Raw genomic sequence first — 18,289 nt, forward strand, 5'->3', positions numbered from 1 at the left:
TGTCCCAGAGATTCTGGTACGTTGCATTTTTGTTCTCATTGGTTTCAAAGAACTTATTTATTTCTGCCTTAATTTTGTTATTTACCCAGTAGTCATTCAGGAGCACGTTTTTCCGTTTCCATGTAGTTGTGTAGTTTTGAGTGAGTTTCTTAACCTTGAGTTCTAATTTGATTGCACTGTGGTCTGAGAGACTGTTTGGTATGGTTTCCATTCTTTTGCATTTGCTGAGGAGTCTTTTACTTCCAATTATGTGGTTGATTTTAGAATAAGTGCTATATGGCACTGAGTAGAATGTATATTCTGTTGATTTGGGGTGGAGAGTTCTGTAGATGTCTATTAGGTCCACTTGGTTCAGAGCTGAGTTCAAGTCCTGAATATCCTTGTTAATTTTCTGTCTCATTGATCTGTCTAATATTAACAGTGGGGTGTTAAATTCTGCCACTGTTATTGTGTGGGAGTCTAAGTCTCTTTGTATGTCTCTAAGAAATTGTGATGCTTTTGTATTGGGTGCATATATATTTAGGATAGTGAGCTCTTCTTGTTGAATTGATCCCTTGACCATTATGTAGTGCCCTTCTTTGTCTTTTTTGATGTATGTTGGTTTAAAGTCTGTTTTATCAGAGACTGGTACTGTAAACCCTTTATTTGCTTTCTGTTTGCTTTGTAAATCTTCCATCCCTTTATTTTGAGCCTATGAGTGTCTTTGCATGTGAGATGGGTCTCCTGAATACAGCACACCAATGGGTCTTGACTCTTTATCCAGTTTCCAGTCTGTGTCTTTTGATTGGGGCATTTAGTCCATTTACATTTAAGGTTAATATTGTTATGTGTGAATTTGATCCTGTCCTTATGATGCTAGCTGGCATCATAAGTTGATGCCCATTAGTTGATGCAGTTTCTTCATAGTGTGGATGGTCTTTACATTTTAGTGTGTTTTTGCCATTTCTGGTACTGGTTTTTCCTTTCCATATTTAGTGCTTCCTTCAGAAGCTCTTGTAAGGGAGGCTTGATGGTGACAAAATCCCTCAGCATTTGCTTGTCTATAAAGGATTTTATTTCTCCTTCACTTATGAAGCTTAATTTGGCTCGATATGAAGTTCTGGGTTGAAAATTCTTTTCTTTAAGAATGTTAAATATTGACCCCCACTCTCTTCTGGCTTGTAGAGTTTCTGCAGAGAGATCTCCTGTTAGTCTGGTGGGCTTCCCTTTGTGGGTACCTCGACCTTTCTCTCTGGCTGTCCTTAATATTTTTTCCTTCATTTCAACCATGGTGAATCTGACAATTATGTGTTTTGGGGTTTCTCTTCTTCAGGAATATCTTTGTGGTGTTCTCCATATTTCCTGAATTTGAATGTTGGCCTGTCTTGCTATGTTGGGGAAGTTCTCCTGGATAGTATCCTGAAGTGTGTTTTCCAACTTGGTTCCATTTTCCCTGTCACTTTCAGGTACACCTGAATGTAGGTTTGGTCTTTTCACATAGTCTCATATTTCTTGGAGGCTTTGTTCATTCCTTTTCATTCTTTTTTTCTCTAATATTATCTTCACGCTTTATTTCATTAAGTTGATCTTCAATCTCTTATATCCTTTCTTCCGGTTGATCAGTTTGGCTTTTGATACTTGTGTATGCTTCATGAAGTTCTTGTGCTATGTTTTTCAGCTCCATCAGGTCATGCATGGTCATTTATGTTCTTCTCTAAACTTGTTATTCTTGTTAGCAATTTCTCTAACCTTTTATCAGGGTTTCCTTGCATTGGGTTAGAGCTTGTTCCTTTAGCTCAGAGGAGTTTGTTATTACCCACCATCTGAAGCCTACTTCTGTCAGTTCATCAAACTCATTCTCTGTCCAGTTTTGTTCTCTTGCTGGCGAGGAGTTGTGATCCTTAGGAGGAGAAGAGGCATTCTGTTTTTTGGAATTTTCAGCCTTTTGGCACTGGTTTTCCTCATCTTTGTGAATTTATTTACCTTTGTTCTTTGTTGGTGACCTTCTGATGGAGTTTTTGCGTGGTCTTCCTTTTTGTTGATGTTGATGCTATTGCTTTCTGTTTGTTAGTTTGCCTTCTAACAGTTAGGCCCCTCTTCTGCAGCTCTGTTGGAGTTTGCTGGGAGTCCACTCCAGACCCTGTTTGCCTGGGTATCACCAGTGGAGGCTGCAGAACAGCAAAGATTGCTGCCTGCTCCTTCCTCTAGAAGCTTCGTCCCAGAGGGGCAGCTGCCAGATGCCAACTGGAGCTCTCCTGTGTGAGATGTCTGTTGACCCCTGCTGGGAGGTGTCTCCCAGTCAGGAGGCACAGGGATCAGGGACCTACTTGAGGAGACAGTCTGTCCCTTAGCAGAATTTGAGCACTGTGCTGGGAGATCCACTGCTCTCTTTAGAGCTGGCAGGCAGGAATATTTAAGTCTGCTGAAGCTGCGCCCACAGCGGCCCCTTCCCCCAGGTGCTCTGTCTCAGGGAAATGGGAGTTTTATGTGTAAGCGGCAGACTGAGGCTACTGCCTTTGTTTCCGGAGATGCCCTGCCCAGAGAGGAGGAATCTAGAAAGGCAATCTGGCTACAGCTGCTTTGCAGTGCTGCAGTGGGCTCTACTCAGTCTGAACTTCCTGGTGGCTTTGTTTACACCATGTGGGGAAAACTGCCTACTCAAGCCTCAGTAAGGTGGACACCCCTTCCCCCACCATGCTGGGGCATCCCAGGTCGACTTCAGACTGCTTTACTGTCAGCGAGAGTTTCCAGCCAGTGGATCTTAGCTTGCTGGACTCTGTGGGGGTGGGATCCGCTGAGCTAGGCCACTTGGCTCCCTGGCTTCAGCCCCCTTTCCAGGGGAGTGAATGGTTCTGTCTCACTGGTGTTCCAGGTGCCACTGGGGTACAAAAAAAATTAAAAAATCCTGCAGCTAGCTTGGTATCTTCCCAAACAGTCACTCAGTTTTGTGCTTGAAACCCTGGGCCCTTGTGGCGCAGGTACTGGAGGGAATCTCCTCGTCTGTGGGTTGTGAAGACCATGGGAAAAGTGTAGTATCTGGGCCGGATATCTCTGTCCCTCACGGCAAGTCCCTCACAGCTCCCCTTGGCTAGGGGAGGGAGTTCTCTGGCCCCTTGCACTTCCCGGGTGAGGCGAAACCCCACCCAGCTTCACCTCACCCTCCATAGGCTGCACCCACTGTCTAACCTGTCCCAGTGAGATGCACCAGGTACCTCAGTTGGAAATGCAGAAATCGCCCACCTTCTGCATTGGTCTCGCTGGATGCTGCAGACCGGAGCTGTGTCTATTTGGCCATCTTACCCGGGAATCCTCATGTTTTTGCTCTTATAAACAATTCTTTATTGAACACCTTCCTTCATAGTTCCTTAGGCATATGTGGAAGAATTTCTTGAAAGTATACATTTGAAGTCTATATAATAGACTATGTTATTATTATATATTACTAAATTATTCCATAAAGTATACCAAGTTACTATCCTGTGAGCAGTATATGAGAATTCTTATCTTCCCATACAAATTTTTATATTGTCTGACTTTTTAATTTTAGCCAACCTGATGAAGATGAAATCGTAACTAATTATTTTTCAATTTGTATTTCCCTGAACACCAGTAGGATCGAACTTTTCTTCATTCATTTGCCATTTAGTCCTCTTCTATGAATTTCTTTTAAAAAAAGAAAAGTTAACATTAACAATTGAAGTCCCCACATTCATTCAGTGTGAGTGTCTACTCTGTGACAGGCACTGTCTGGACCCTGGAGATCTAGCAGGAACAAAGCAAAGTCTCACAAGTAAAACAGATTTTTTAAAAGAATATCTAGCAAGATGTTTAAGAGTGATGCTTTTGGTCTTTTAGGGTTCTATTAACTAGAACCCTAAAGGCCAAGAAAAAAGCAATAAGTGCGAAGCACCTTTCCATCCTGCAGCCAGATGCTAGACCTTCCTGGGCAGGACTTGCTAGGAGATTGAAGCCACTGCCAGCATGAGCAGCCAGCCATCCACGTGCCACCCGTGAAAGGAACTGCTAAAGGCTGAGTGCAGCATTTCTCCCTGGAAAGTTGTTCACATTTTGGGGATCCCACTAGTATAGTGGGTATATACCAGCTTTCATAAGAAGCTTTTATAAGAAGCTGGATGCTGTGGGAACGGATGCCATTGCTCAAGCACAATGTGTAGCATGGGAAGAGAGAAGAGAATGGAGTACAGAGCTTTCTGGAACCAGTACTGAAGGAGTGGATAGAGGTGGATAAGCCTGCAAAAGAAGATGGATGACTGGTCAAAGCAGTGAGCAGGGAACCAGAGGACAAAGTTGTCACAGAAACCAAGAGAGGGCAAGATTCCCATAATAGTGGTAAAAAGTCACAGGTTTTAGAATCATTCTGACCCAAGCAAGAATCCTGGTTCAGCCTTTAACTAGCCGTGTAACTTCACTTCTCCAAACCTCAATTTATTTATCTTAAAATGTGGTTAATAATGCATGTCTCATGTTGTTTTAGATGCTAATGAAAGTTGAGATAATAAAGTTGCTTTGCACTATATCTAAAATCTTTTTTAAAATGAATTGTTTTATAATTAGAAGGAAATGATCAGATGTATTAAATGTACTAGAACAGGAGTTGGCAAACTTTTTCTGTAAGAATTTTAGGCTGTATATTTCACGAATCCTTCATTGCGCTCCATTCTATTATATATGCATTTTTCATGTTAAACTGCAGTTAAACTCTTCCTCTATCCTTCTAAATTAACTTTGCGAAGTTGGAGTGTAGTCTTTTCCCCCTTAGGCTATGCATTAATTGAGGTTTTCTTTTCACCATGACTTTATAATGTCTAGTATACAATATTTCTACTCCCCATATCTTTGCTCTGCACAGTCACCTTGCCCTTCCCCCTACCAACTAAGAAAAAAAGGTGGTCATATGGTCATGCCAACAGGTGAAGTGTATAAGGTGTCTGTGTATTATGTGTAGCTTCAGAGTTAAATTGAAATTGCCAGGCACAGGTTTAGTCTTGTCATTTTGTTTACACATAGGGGAAAACAATTCTGTTTATTAAACATTTTGTGTAACTGCACCACCCAAGTTCTGCCAAGCTGAAAACTTGGACATTTTCTATGTAGTGACTTTTTAGTTTTAGTTTTCATAACCTGGAGATGAGGCTGTTGTTTTTTCATGATGTATGTAGTGTCTCATAACTGGAGTTTGCTTTAGTTTTATAGTATCTGTACTCCTTGGATTTTTCAAGAGTCATTTTGTAAACAGATGATGTATTTCTCATTGAAAACACAATTTAAAAAAACAGCCAATCTTAAAAAAAAAAAAAAAGAATTTTAGGCTCTGAGGACCGCACAGCCTCCATCTCAAAACTCTGCCATTGTAGTGTGAAAGCAGCCATAGGCAGTATGGGTATGGCTGCATTCCAATAAAACTTTATTTACAAAAACAGAGGGCTGGTAGATTAGGCCCGCAGGGTGTAGTTTGCCAACCTCTGAACTAGAAAAATACATTTAACAGTAGCCTTTCACTTCTAATGTGTTTGGTCAAGTAAAATAGGGACTGAACTGTGTTTGCCGGATTTGAGACTTAGGAGGTCACTTATTGAGAAGCTTTGCAGGAGAAGTTGGTGGGTAGTGATAAGTACAGAAACCTGATCTAGGCCTGGACAAATGAAGGAGAGGTAAAGATGTAGACACCAGAAGGGTGGACGCTTATTTCAAGGAATTTGACTTTAGATGAAAGGAGGATGTGTAATTAAGAAGGGGTATCAGGTTCAGAGAACGTGTATTTTGTGTTTTCACCTGAGAGATACTTGAGCATATTTATGGGCCACAGGGAAGAAGCCAATACAGAGGGCAAGAGTAAAGATGCAGGAAAAGGGCCTTTTAAAAAAATATCAAAAATAAAACAAAGGAAATAACCTATGAAACAAAGTGTCACCTGACCTTTTTAGCAGCAGTACACCTTAGGTATTGGGATAACATGTCGAAGAAAGAATAGTGTCACTTGCCGACTCTAGGGAAGCTTTATTAAGCTCAAGATAGTATCTGGTAACATGGAAACTGACAATATAAAGTAGCATTGCTGCCCCTAGTAAAGGAGTAAGTACTAGCTTGGAAAAGGTTAAGCTCTTCTCTACATTTTGTCATCTTCCTAATCAATGTCCCTGTTGCCATTAAATCTATAAATATAATAACCAATAGATTCTTAAGAAAGACGGAAAGAACACATTTGCAGATTCATTCATTTCTAAAACAAATGTTTTCTGAGCAGCCACTATGAGCTACACACTTGTAGATGAGTACAGTGGTAACAAAGCCCTTGCACTCTTAGAGCTTATATGCTATTGGCCATGGATTCCAATTTGGACACATTTGTCTTCAGAAGCCTCATCTAGTGATCTTCCTGTGCCTTCTTCAAAACTTGAAGTGTCCAACATCCATCCACTGTACCAGCACATCTACAAATGAATCTGGGTACCCCAATACCTTGACACCAAGAGTAATACTTAGATTTCTACAAGTCTCTAATGCTTAGTACAATCGATACAATATATACAAAATCAAAATTATGGTAATTCTACATGTTATATAAGGGGGAAAAAAAGACCCCAGTTCTGTGACTACACAGATATTACAGAAGAAAATGGAAGTCAACTCCATCAATAATTTTTTCCAGATCCTGTCCTAAATGTCTTATATTCATTATCTCATTTAATATACACATTAACTCTGAAGTTTTAGACACAAGGCAGTGGAGTCTGGGAAAGATTAGGCAACTCACTGGTAAGGGATAGAGTCTGTACACTTTACCACTCTGCTGCACGGCCTCTCGCCTTACTCATCCCCACTTAAGAAAGTACACAGTGTCAGAATGCTCTAAAAACAGTATCCTAGGGGATAAAGGGAAGGGGGATAAGGTGAAGGTGTATGTGAAATACCTGCTGAATTCAGACTTCACCTCTCAAGGTGAATACCCATGTATGAAACTCACCTCAATTCCATTTGAATACCTTTTTAAGCCTAACCTGACTAAGAAGGAACAGGTGGGTTCAGCCTGCTGTATTTCATTAATTCTAAGATGAACATTTTTAACATTTTAAGTCTCGTAAATGGAGGCATTTCTTACCGTCAATTAATAGCATTATAGAACTGAATCATAATTTTATTGGCAATTTTTTTTTCCCTCTTACAATTGATGGTGTTTCTGACTCTATGAAATAGAAGGTAGATACCTTGGCTGGGCGCAGTGGCTCACGCCTGTAATCCCAGCACTTTGGGAGGCCGAGGTGGGCAGATCATGAGGTCAGGAGATCGAGACCATCCTGGCGAACACCGTGAAACCCTGTCTCTACTAAAAATACAAAAAAATTAGCCGGGCGTGATGGTGGACACTTGTGGTCCCAGCTGCTTGGGAGGCTGAGGCAGGAGAATGGTGTGAGCCTGGGAGGTGGAGGTTGCAGTGCGCCGAGATCGCACCACTGCACTCCAGCCTGGGCAACAGAGCGAGATTCCGTCTCAAAAAAAAAAAAAAAAAAAAGAAAGTAGATACCTTTGTGGGTATAGGGGTTGGAAGTTGAAAGAGTTCCTGCCTTATAACTTTAGTTTTTTCAGGGAGGGTGGACTGTAGGCCATCTGCTAGGGTGGAGGTGAATGGACACTGACACATTTGAGGAAGAAGAGTGAGATGCTTTATTTTTCTCTTCCCTATACTATCCCTCTCCTGTCCTCTATCAGTTTCCATGTCTTAGGACTTTGACCTCCTTAAGAATCTGCACTAATGTGTTTACTGTGGTGTTCCCAGTGCTTAGCACAGTTTATCATCCAGCACATGATAAATTATCATGAAGTATTTGCGTTAATGATGAATGAACACGTGAAGGAAGAAAGTTTGGAAGAGCAGGTGTGGAGAGTAGAAGAGGGAATTAACTAGAAACTTTCATAAGGATTACCCAGGAGGTGGTTTCCCCATTTGAGATTCAAGACTATGTACCAGTCTTCACTGTTGGTTGATTCTGTTTTTCAATAGTTATTGCCATTTCATATATGAGAGTAAGAACCCTGGTGGTTGAGTTGATTCAGATTTGGGGATTTTTAGGGTGAGCTTGATAGAGAGGCAAAAGGCGGAGGATGTGGAGAGTATAGAGAAGAAAACAAATTGTCTAATGTTGCTAGAATGCAGATGTACTTGTTGGCCTAGAATACATACTTTTTGTTTTCATTGTTTCAAAACTACTTCCAGCTTGTTTTTGCATCATTTCAAACCCTTGATTGTGTCGTGTTCTATATTCTTGACTAGAATGCTTTTAGTAACTACTGTCTAGTGAATTTATTTTATTTTTTGAAATTATTTTTTTAATTTTGATTTTTGTAGATTTAGTGAATAAAAATACAGTTCTGTTACATGGCTGTTTTGCAAAGTATGAGCTTTTAGTGTAACTATCACCCAAATAGTGTACATTGTACCTGTTAGGTAATTTCTCATCCCTTACCTCCTCCCACCCTCCCACCTTTAGAAGTGTCCACTGTCTGTTATTCCATGCTCAATGTCCATGTGTACACATTATTTAGTTCCCTCTTATGAATGAGAATATGTAGTATTTGACTTTCTGTTTCTGAGTTATTCAGTGAATTTTAATAACCTTCTTTCTCTCAAAAGAAAATAATATATGGATGAGAAAATTCTGAAAGTAGAATTTCTATAAAATAGAAATAACCAATATTTGTGCTATATTCATAAAAAAGCCATACTTTTTCTGCCTCGCAAGTCACATACAGACAGCTGTGTCATCTTGGTAACCAACTACAAACAGGGAACTTATGTGGATAGAGTGTAATGTTGTAGTGAAAGGGAATACAACAGTTTACCTGGTGCTAATTTAAAAATGAACATTACTGTTACTATCCACAATCAGGCACATTTGATAAACTATTTATAAAAACAACTAAATTAATGTAATGAATTGAATAGTTTGTATTATTATTATTGAAGAATAATACTACACTCAGATCAGCTACAGATGTACATTTTTCAATAGCTGAATTCAGAGTACTTCACAATATTTGTTTTGAATAATGTGGAAAAACTTACATTTGTCAATTCAAGTTAATTCAATTTTTAGTTTGGGGCTTGTTCTTTGTGTTAAGGTTTCAGTCCCAGTCAGGGCTCTTCCCTTGTGCCTCCAACTTCTCCCCATGTGTAATATAGATTCTCTGAAGAGACTTGTCATCTAGGTTCCAGGAGGGGGACATTCAGCCCTGGTATTGTTCACTGTCTTTTCTAGACTCCAGCTTAGATAGGCAGCTGCTATAAGGTACCTCCAAAGATGCTTCTGCCTTGACTCTGGGGGTCGTCAGTGACCCACATGTTCTGGAACAGAGCTACTCAAACTGTGGTCTGTGGACCAGCAACATCAGCATCCCATCTTGCCTGTGGGAGTGTGGGAAATGCACATTCTCAGGACATACCTCGGACCTAGCGAATCAGAATGTCTGGGAGCAGTGCTCAGGAATCTGCGTTTTAACAAGCTCTGTGGATGACTCTTACACACCCTAACATTTGAGAAGCTTTATTCTAAAAGATTTTCTAATATCCACCTGAGCAATCATGATGAACTTTTCATTTTAATGAGTGGTAATTGTGGTTAGAGATAAACAAAAGGTTCATCGGGCATAGTGAGTATAATGATGGAATATTGACCTTGGTGAGAATAGAGTGGCTGTTGTAGAAAAGGAGGAGGGTTGGGTGGCCATAGGGCATGATAAAAGCAGAAGGTACCTGGGGTCATGGAATTGATAATAAAGAGAATTGGGAATGAATTGAAGGATGAACATGTTTTAGATGCTTGTCATTATAAGGGGTTACTATTTGCTTTTGGGCTAAGTCTAATTTTGGTTCTCTTAAAAATAAGCCAAAAGGAGGCAATTTGCAGACATTTAGAGGGTTAGGTAAGTTCTTCACGTAGAACAATATTAAACAGCTTCTAGATATTACCTGTACTGGTATGATATTTCTTTTCTGATGTCTGAGCAGATCTAGATCTTCCTCATCCTCCAAATGCACCACACCCAAACACCTTTTTTTTGTGTCTGGATAATCATAGATTTGCTTGAATAGGGTCGGGGGAGTGATCTGACCTCTTTATTACCTCCACTGAGCAGCAGTGATTAACAATGTTGAGATTTAGTTACAAATAATTATTTCCTTTGGGGTAGCTCAGTGAGCAGATGCTTCTTTTAGAGGCCATTGGTGGGAGTGTTAAACAACAAGCTGGCCCAATTTTTCAAAGAAAAATTTCTTATAGAAACTTTATAAGCATTACATATTCTGTTCTTGCAATGTGCAGAAGAGATCCTTTTGGAAAATGACAATCAGACCTTAGTGTGGCTTAGGAAAAAAAGACAGTAATCTCACAAGCGAGGGAAAATTTAATAGATTGCTACAGAGACAGACAGTCCTCCTTGGGCTTCTTGTGCTCCCAGACATCTTGCTACATGAGCCACGCATGTAAGGCCCTGGTCATTCTTTATGTGGGCCATTTTTCAGGGTTGTGGTGAGCAACCTTGAAGAATGAGTTACTGTTTCCCTTCAGGACCAAGAGCAGGTTTAGCAGGTTTGCTTACTACTTACTGTAGAAGTGGTAGATCATTTAAGCTCAGCCTTCTTTCCTGTAACACAATCCACTGTGAATGCAAGTGTCCTTGGGCCCTCTGCATTGCCCCTGTGGCAATGTGGGACCCAGGAAAACTAATATAAATGTCCTGGTGATCATGCTGCTTTGCTGTGCTGTAAGTAACGTAAGTCTTCTGTCTCTAACCCAGGAATCTCATGTCTTCTGCCGGCATCCATGAAACAGTAAGAGATTAATTTATTAGTTTGTATGTAAACTAAAATCAAATTACAAATCCGATCATCGTATGTTGAACATTAGAGAGAGCTTTGGGTCTCTTAAAAGGAATTTGTTCAAGGGTTTCCTGAGTAGGGTGTTAGGAAGGGAGCAAAGGCTAGAGGCAGTAGTAGTATTTAGGATCAGGAGATTGCACAGTAAATGAAAGTATTTGAGGGGGGGTTTCATGTCATAGGTAGTTATACAAATACACATATACCTGTTATGGGGACAGTAACCCAAATTGGTTTGGGTAAGAAAGGATAGTGTTTCTTTTCTAATAACTCTGTTAACCTTGCCTTTAGGTGAGTATCAGTTGTTCTGAGGAGTAATAGTGGCACAGCATATCCCCGTAATCTGTACAAATGGCCCAAGCAGTCAGATGGCATACTTTACTGCTAAGGTGGATGAGGCTTGTTTCATTTGTGGGGGCAAGGACATGTGCTACTTATTAAACTTTTTTTTCCCTTCTCAATGTATCTTTAGGCCAAAGTCTCTAACAGTTGCTTTTCCGTATCACTGAAGGATGCAAAAATCTGGGGTAAAGAATGTTCAAGTGAAAGAAGAAGGAGTTAGTAGGACAGGGATGTAGAAGGCAGCTGGTGAGAGAGATGGTCCAAGGTAAAGGATTGTGCAGGTGTCATATATGTTATTGTCCTCATACAGCTGTTTTCCCACCCCTGGATTTGTTGGATAACTCCTTGAACAGTGAAGGTAGAAACACATTCCACAGCCATGTGAATTCCAACTTCTGAGAAAGCTGAGCTACAGAACAGTTCTAATATAAACTGATGTAATGAGATTCTAGAGTCTGCTGTCATCACATTCTGTGTTGTTACCATGTTAACTCCATATGCAGCTTGAGCATTCGGTCTTCTGACCTGTTCCACCTACAAAGGGCATTTTATGGCTTAAAGATGATGGCCTAGAAGGGAGGGGAGAGACTTACTTTGGATTAAATTCAAAATGGGAAAATGCTTAAGGTAAGCCTTAGAAAAAAACTTCAACATATGCTAAAGGAACATTGAAAATATTCATAAACCAACCTTTAGTGCTTCCTTTAGTTTCCCATAATAACTGGATATCCTGGACTGTCCGGATATTTACTTGAATCATTATCCCCAGAGAGATTCTGCTTCATCCATGGTTAATATTTTAAAATACAATTAGTCAACAGAATATAAGTTTATTCTCCTTACCTCCTTTAAATACAGTAGTTTAGTAGTCTCAAACAGATATTGTGGTTTATTACTTTTTTTTTTTTTTGAGAAGGAGTCTCACTTGTCACCCAGGCTGGAGTGCAGTGGTGCAATCTCGGCTCACTGCAACCTCCGACTTCTGGGTTGAAGCCATTCTCCCGCCTCAGCCTCCCGAGTAGCTGGGACTACAGGCGCCCACCACCACGCCCGGCCAATTTTTTTATATTTTTAGTAGAGACGGTGTTTCACTGTGTTAGCCAGGATGGTCTCGATCTCCTGACCTTGTGATCCACCCGCCTCAGCCTCCCAAAGTGCTGGGATTAGAGCCCTGAGCCACCGAGCCCGGCCTGGTTTATTATTTTTAAAACCAGTTCTGTCTTTTCCTTTGGGAATCTTTTTGTTCTGGTATCCTGGCATATGCTTCCCCTGATCTTTCTACCTGCTTCCCTGATTTTATCAACTTCTCTTCCCAAGGTTTAATAGAGTGGGTAGGTACTATGTAGGCAGAAATAAGCTTTTAGACTCGTATGTTCTTTTGAGTACATCTGTGTGACCATTAACTTCAGCTCCCCTATTCTTATTCCCTGCTGTTTCCGTATTGGTATGGAAACAGTACCAGCTGGTAGACACCAAAAGGTGGATATTATCCTTCAGGAGGCTTGGCAGGTCTCCACTCTGCTCCCTATTTTTTTTTTTTTTCCTCATTTGACCCTTTTCTCACTCTAGCTGCTGCAAAGAGGACCAGAGCTTCCAGCGATGTTCTCCAGAAGATCAAGTTACTACAGACGCCCAGCATCGTGGAGCCTCTTCTATTTCACAACCAAATGTATCTCTTGGTCATAAAATGTCTTATTCCCCTATAACATGTAAAGTCAATTCAGCCAAAGCAAGTAGAAGGTTGTTATCTCTATCAAGTCCATCTTTCTCTGAAAGAAGATGTTCTCTATTTGTTGGATTTCAAAAAAGAAATGCTTCCTCATACCGTCAACAAAGTAGAGCTAACTTTGATTCTGAAGAAGACACAAGCTTCACTGATTTAAAATCTTCCTCAGACCATTTTGGTAGCTTTATGTCCTGCAGGAGACGTTTCTCATCCCGTAAACTAAGTATAGTTTCCTATTACAAGAGTGCCAATTTTTTTGATCCTCAAGCAAGTGGCCAGAATGTGTTTAATCTAAAAGAAATCGAAATCTTTTCTAAAACCTCAAATAATACTGATGCTAAAAAACATATAACCATCTCTGCTCCTGAATATAACACTAAAAATTTTAAGAATTTTGAAACAAACACTACTTCTCCAGCCTTTGGAAACACTATTGATACAGCCTCCTATCAACAAAGCACATCATCCTTCTTTTCTCTTGCAAGTGATGTTTCCTCTCCCGATCAACAAAATGGAATTGCCACTGATATTCAACAAAGGGGCCAATTATGTAAAGATTTAAAAGATTTCCTTCATCCTGGTACTGAAAGTTACAGCACAGATCGTTCTGCAATCACGATTCAACAGCATCCCTCTCAAAGTGGAACTTTCCCATTCCTCCATAAAGCTGGATTTTCTTCATCTTATAAAAATTCTGGTTGCTTTATCCCATTTCAAAACGAAGTAACTTCAGGCCCATCTGAAGATGAAGACTTTGCTGTCTTGTTTCAAGATGAAGACAGATCTTCGCCTATTGAAATTCCTAAAATAAGGTCACCTCAGACTTTACCCTGTCTTAGAAGGGCACCTCAAATAGTTTTCCCACCAGTCACTGTCATAGTCTGTAGAACTCATTTCTCATAACTCCCCTTTCCTCACCAAGCTTCACTGCATTTTCTGAAAAAGATTCCTACATTGCAGTATAAATTTAATTGCTGTACTTTTGAAAGTTAGTTTATTGATGTTATTGGAGTATGGAAGTCAAAGATGATTTTGTTTCAAGTTTTTTTCAGATTTACTGCTTAAAGATGGGCTAATCTCAGATTTCTGAGTGACTGTTGTAATACTTTTGTGGTCTAAAAATAACATCAGCCTTGGTGTATGGACCTTCTAAAAGTAATACATTCTTTGGGAGTTTAGTATCCCCTTTTATCATACTCTAATCGTTAGAAACAGTATTCTTACATAATCTCTAGAGTTATATTCATCAGTACACACATTTTCATATATATCAGCCTTGCTAGATTTCTCGTGCCCGATGTTCCACTGACAGATGATGTTTTTATTAACACAAGAATCAAATTAGAAGTTAAAAATGTTTAGCGGAATATGTAGAATATTTCGTAACCAGATATTTTAACTAAGTAATTTTAATACACATTCATGTCTGTGCAAATCTGGGCATTCAAGGAATTCTGAAATCAGGAAAAAGTATGTATATTAGTCTCCCAAAATTTTATTTTTAAAAATGAATGTTTTTCATTTTTTTACCATCATATTGAACAAAGACTATTATAAAGCATTTATCAAAGTAGCTAATGAATGAAAATGCGTGTAAGCAATTGAAAACATTTAAGTTAGAATACAATTAGATTTTATAGAGGAAAGGAATTTGCATTATTTCTAATTATCCTAATAAAATATCCCCCAAATTTGTATCATGGGGCTAAGATGTTATTTTTACTTTTGTGGTTTTCTCTTCTTCTTAGCGTGTGTCTTACAAAATGGTCTTTTGATTTTAATTTTTAAAAATTGTGATAAATACAAAATTTACCATCTTAACCATTTTAAAATGTGTGTTTCAGTGACATTAAGTACATTCACATTGTTGTATAGCCATCACCACCATCCGTTTCCACAACTCTTTTCATCTTGCAAAACTGAAACTCTCCACCCATTAGATAAGAACTCTCTACTCGGCTCTCTCCCTAGCCCTTGTCAACCACCACTCTACTTTATATATATGATTTTGGCTACTCCAAGTACCTCATATAAGGGGAATCATACGGTATTTTGTGACCAGCTTATTCCACTTAGCATAGTGTATAATGTCCTCAAGGTTCATCCATGTTTTAGCATATGTCAGAATGTCTTTCCTTTTTAAGGCTGAATAATATTCCACTGTATGTATATATCACATTTTGCATATCCTTTATCCATCAGTGGACAATTTGGGGCACTTCCATGTTTAACTATTGTGAATAATGCACTATCTATGAACATGTGCATGCAGCTATCTGTTCGAAACCTTGCTTTCAATTCTTTTGCGTATATATCCAGAAGTGGAATTATTGGATCATATGATAATTACATTTTAATTTTTTGAGGAACTACCATATTGTTTTCCATAGTGGCTGCACCATTTTACATTTGCACCACGAATGTAGAAGGATTCCAGTTTCTCCACTACCTTGCCAACACTTATTATTTTGTTTTGTTTTGTTACAGTAGCCATCCTAATGGGTATGAGGTGGCATCTCGTTGTGGGTTTTTATTTGAATATCCCTAATGATTAGTGACATTGAACATCTTTTTGTGTGACTGCTGCCCATTTGTATATCTTCTTTGGAGAAATGCCAATTCAAGTCTCTTGACCATTTTTTTAAAATCAGGTTTTATTTTGTTGTTGATTTGTAGGAGTTCTTTATATATTTTGGATATTAACACTTTAAAAAAGACATAATTTGCAAATATTTTCTCCCAATGTGTAAGTTGCCTTTTTGTTGATTATATCCTTTGATTCATAGAATTTTTAGATTTTGAGGTAGTCTAGTTTATCAGTTTTTTCTTTTATTGCCTATGCTTTTAGTGCCATAATCAATAAATCATTGATAATCAATAAATCACTGTTGCGTTATGTTTTAAGAGTTTTATAGCTTTAGGTTTTACATTTAGGTCTTTGATGCATTTTGAGTTAATTTTTGTGTGTGATATTAAGTAATCGTCTTACTTCATTCTTTTATATGTGAATATCCAGTTTTCTCAACACCGTTTGTTGAAGAGATTACCCTTTCTCCATTGAATGGTCTTGGAACCTTTGTCAAAAGTCATGTGATCATATATGTGTGGTTGACTTCTGGGCTTTCCATTTTCTTTCACTAGCCTATACATCTGTCTTTACGCCACACTGTACCACACTGTTTGGTTACTGTAGCTTTGTGGTAAGTTTGAAAACCAGGAGGTGTGAGACCTCCAACTTTGTTTTTATTTTTCAAGATTATTTTGGCCATTTGGGGTGTCTTGGAATTCCAGATGAATTTCAGGATAGATGTTTCTATTTCTACAAAAAATATTGGGATTTTCAGAGGGATTGCATTGCATCTGTAGATTATTTTGGGTAGGATTGACATCTTAACATTATAAACTTTCAAATCCACAAACATGGGATGTCTTTCTATTTGTATCTTATTTAAATTCTTTCAACAGTGTTTTGTAGTTTTCAGTGTACAGGTTTTTCTTCTCAGTTAAGTTTATTTCTAAGTATTTTACACTTTTGATGCAATTATAAATGTGAGTATTTTTATAATTCTTTCCAGATAGCTCATTGTTAATGCATAGAAAAACACCTGATTTTTGTGTGTTGATTTTCTATCCTGCAACTTTGCTGAATTTTATTAATTCTTATTTTGTGTATGTGTGTGAAATATTTAGGGTTTTTTTCCTACCTATAAGATTGTGTTGTCTGTGATCAGAGGATAACTTTGTTTCTCCCTAATTTGGATGCCTTTTATTTCATCATCTTGCCTAGTTGCACTGGCTAGGACTTTTAGTACTATGTTGACTAGAAGTGATGAAGAGCACCCTTGTCTTGTTCCTAATCTTAATAAGAAAGCTTTCAGGGCCGGGCGCGGTGGCTCAACCCTGTAATCCCAGCACTTTGGGAGGCCGAGGCGGGTGGATCACGAGGTCAGGAGATCGAGACCATCCTGGCTAACATGGTGAAACCCCGTCTCTACTAAAAAAATACAAAAAACTAGCCGGGCGTGGTGGCGGGCGCCTGTAGTCCCAGCTACTCGGAGGCTGAGGCAGGAGAATGGCGTAAACCCGGGAGGCGGAGCTTGCAGTGAGCCGAGATCGCGCCACTGCACTCCAGCCTGGGTGACACAGCGAGACTCCGTCTCAAAAAAAAAAAAAAAAAAAAAAAAAAAGCTTTCAGCTTTTTACCGTCGACTATGATGTCAGCTGTGGACTTTTCACATATAGCCTTTAATATATTGAAGCAGTTAATTTTTATTTCTAGTTTGTTGAGTGCTTTTATCATAAAAGGGTGATAAATTTTGTCAAATGCTTTTTCTGCATCAATGGAGATGATCATGGGTTGTTTTTCCCTTCATTTTGTTTATGTTGTATTTTATTTGTATTTGTTTATGTTGTATTGATGTGGTTTGACTGTGTCCCCACCCAAATCTCAACTTGAATTGTATGTCCAGAATTCCCACATGTTGTGGGAGGGACCCAGGGGGAGGTAATTAAATCATGGGGGGCAATCTTTCCTGTGCAATTCTCATGATAATAAGTCTCACGAGATCTGATGGAGGTATTTGGTACCCCTCCCCTTGCTCTCCACCCCCTGACAGCCCCCAGTGTGTGATGTTCCCCTCCCTGTGTCCATGTGTTCTCATTGTTCAACTCTCACTTATGAGTGAGAACATGCAGTGTTTGGTTTTCTGTTCCTGTGTTAGTTTGCTGAAAATGATGGTTTCCAGCTTCACCCATGTCCCTGAAAATACCTAACATAGATGACGGGTTGATGGGTGCAGCAAACCACCATGGCACATGGCACCTATGCATATATGTGTATAGTAGAATGCTTTATAATCCTTTGGGTATATACCCATTAATGGGATTGCTGGGTCAAATGATATTTCTGGTTCTAGATCCTTGAGGAATTGCCACACTGTCTTCCACAATGGTTAAACTAATTTACACTCCCACCAACAGTGTAAAAGTGTTCCTATTTCTCCACATCCTCTCCAGCATCTCTTGTTTCCTGACATTTTAATTATCGCCATTCTGACTGGCATGAGATGGTATCTCATTATGGTTTTGATTTGCATTTCTCTAACGACCAGTGATGATGAGCTTTTTTCCATATGTTTGCTGGCCGCATAAATGTCTTCTTTTAAGAAGTGTCTGTTCATATTCTTCACCCACTTTTTGATAGGGTTGTTTGGTTTTTTCTTGTAAATTTGTTTAAGTTCCTTGTAGATTCTTGATATTAGCCCTTTGTCAGATGGATAGATTGCAGAAATTTTCTCTCACTCTATAGGTTGCCTGTTCACTCTGATGATAGTTTCTTTTACTGTGCAGAA

The 18,289-nt window shown here is 39.2% G+C and overlaps 1 protein-coding gene across 7 annotated transcripts in view; it reads left to right on the forward strand.

Annotated features, from left to right (window-relative positions):
* Positions 1-18,289, forward strand: part of RMDN2 (regulator of microtubule dynamics 2) — a 115,286-nt gene that overhangs the window by 18,296 nt on the left and 78,701 nt on the right. For 4 of the 7 annotated variants that reach the window (XR_001894023.3, XM_017947438.3, XM_017947439.3 and 1 more), the window contains exons 1-2: positions 8,976-11,839; positions 12,782-13,750. The exons of 1 other annotated variant lie outside the window; for it this stretch is intronic. Coding sequence is in view for 5 of the 6 variants with exons in the window: in XM_017947438.3 (XP_017802927.2) it covers positions 11,823-11,839; positions 12,782-13,750 (986 nt within the window). In the remaining variant the exon portion in view is untranslated. Of the gene's footprint in view, positions 1-8,975; positions 11,840-12,781; positions 13,751-18,289 lie in introns of those variants that run through there. 2 more of the 7 variants (XM_017947437.3, XM_003908528.5) reach the window with 2 other exon arrangements.

Source organism: Papio anubis, chromosome 14 (assembly GCF_008728515.1).
Source record: "Papio anubis isolate 15944 chromosome 14, Panubis1.0, whole genome shotgun sequence".
In the NCBI taxonomy this organism is placed as follows: Eukaryota; Metazoa; Chordata; class Mammalia; order Primates; family Cercopithecidae; genus Papio; species Papio anubis.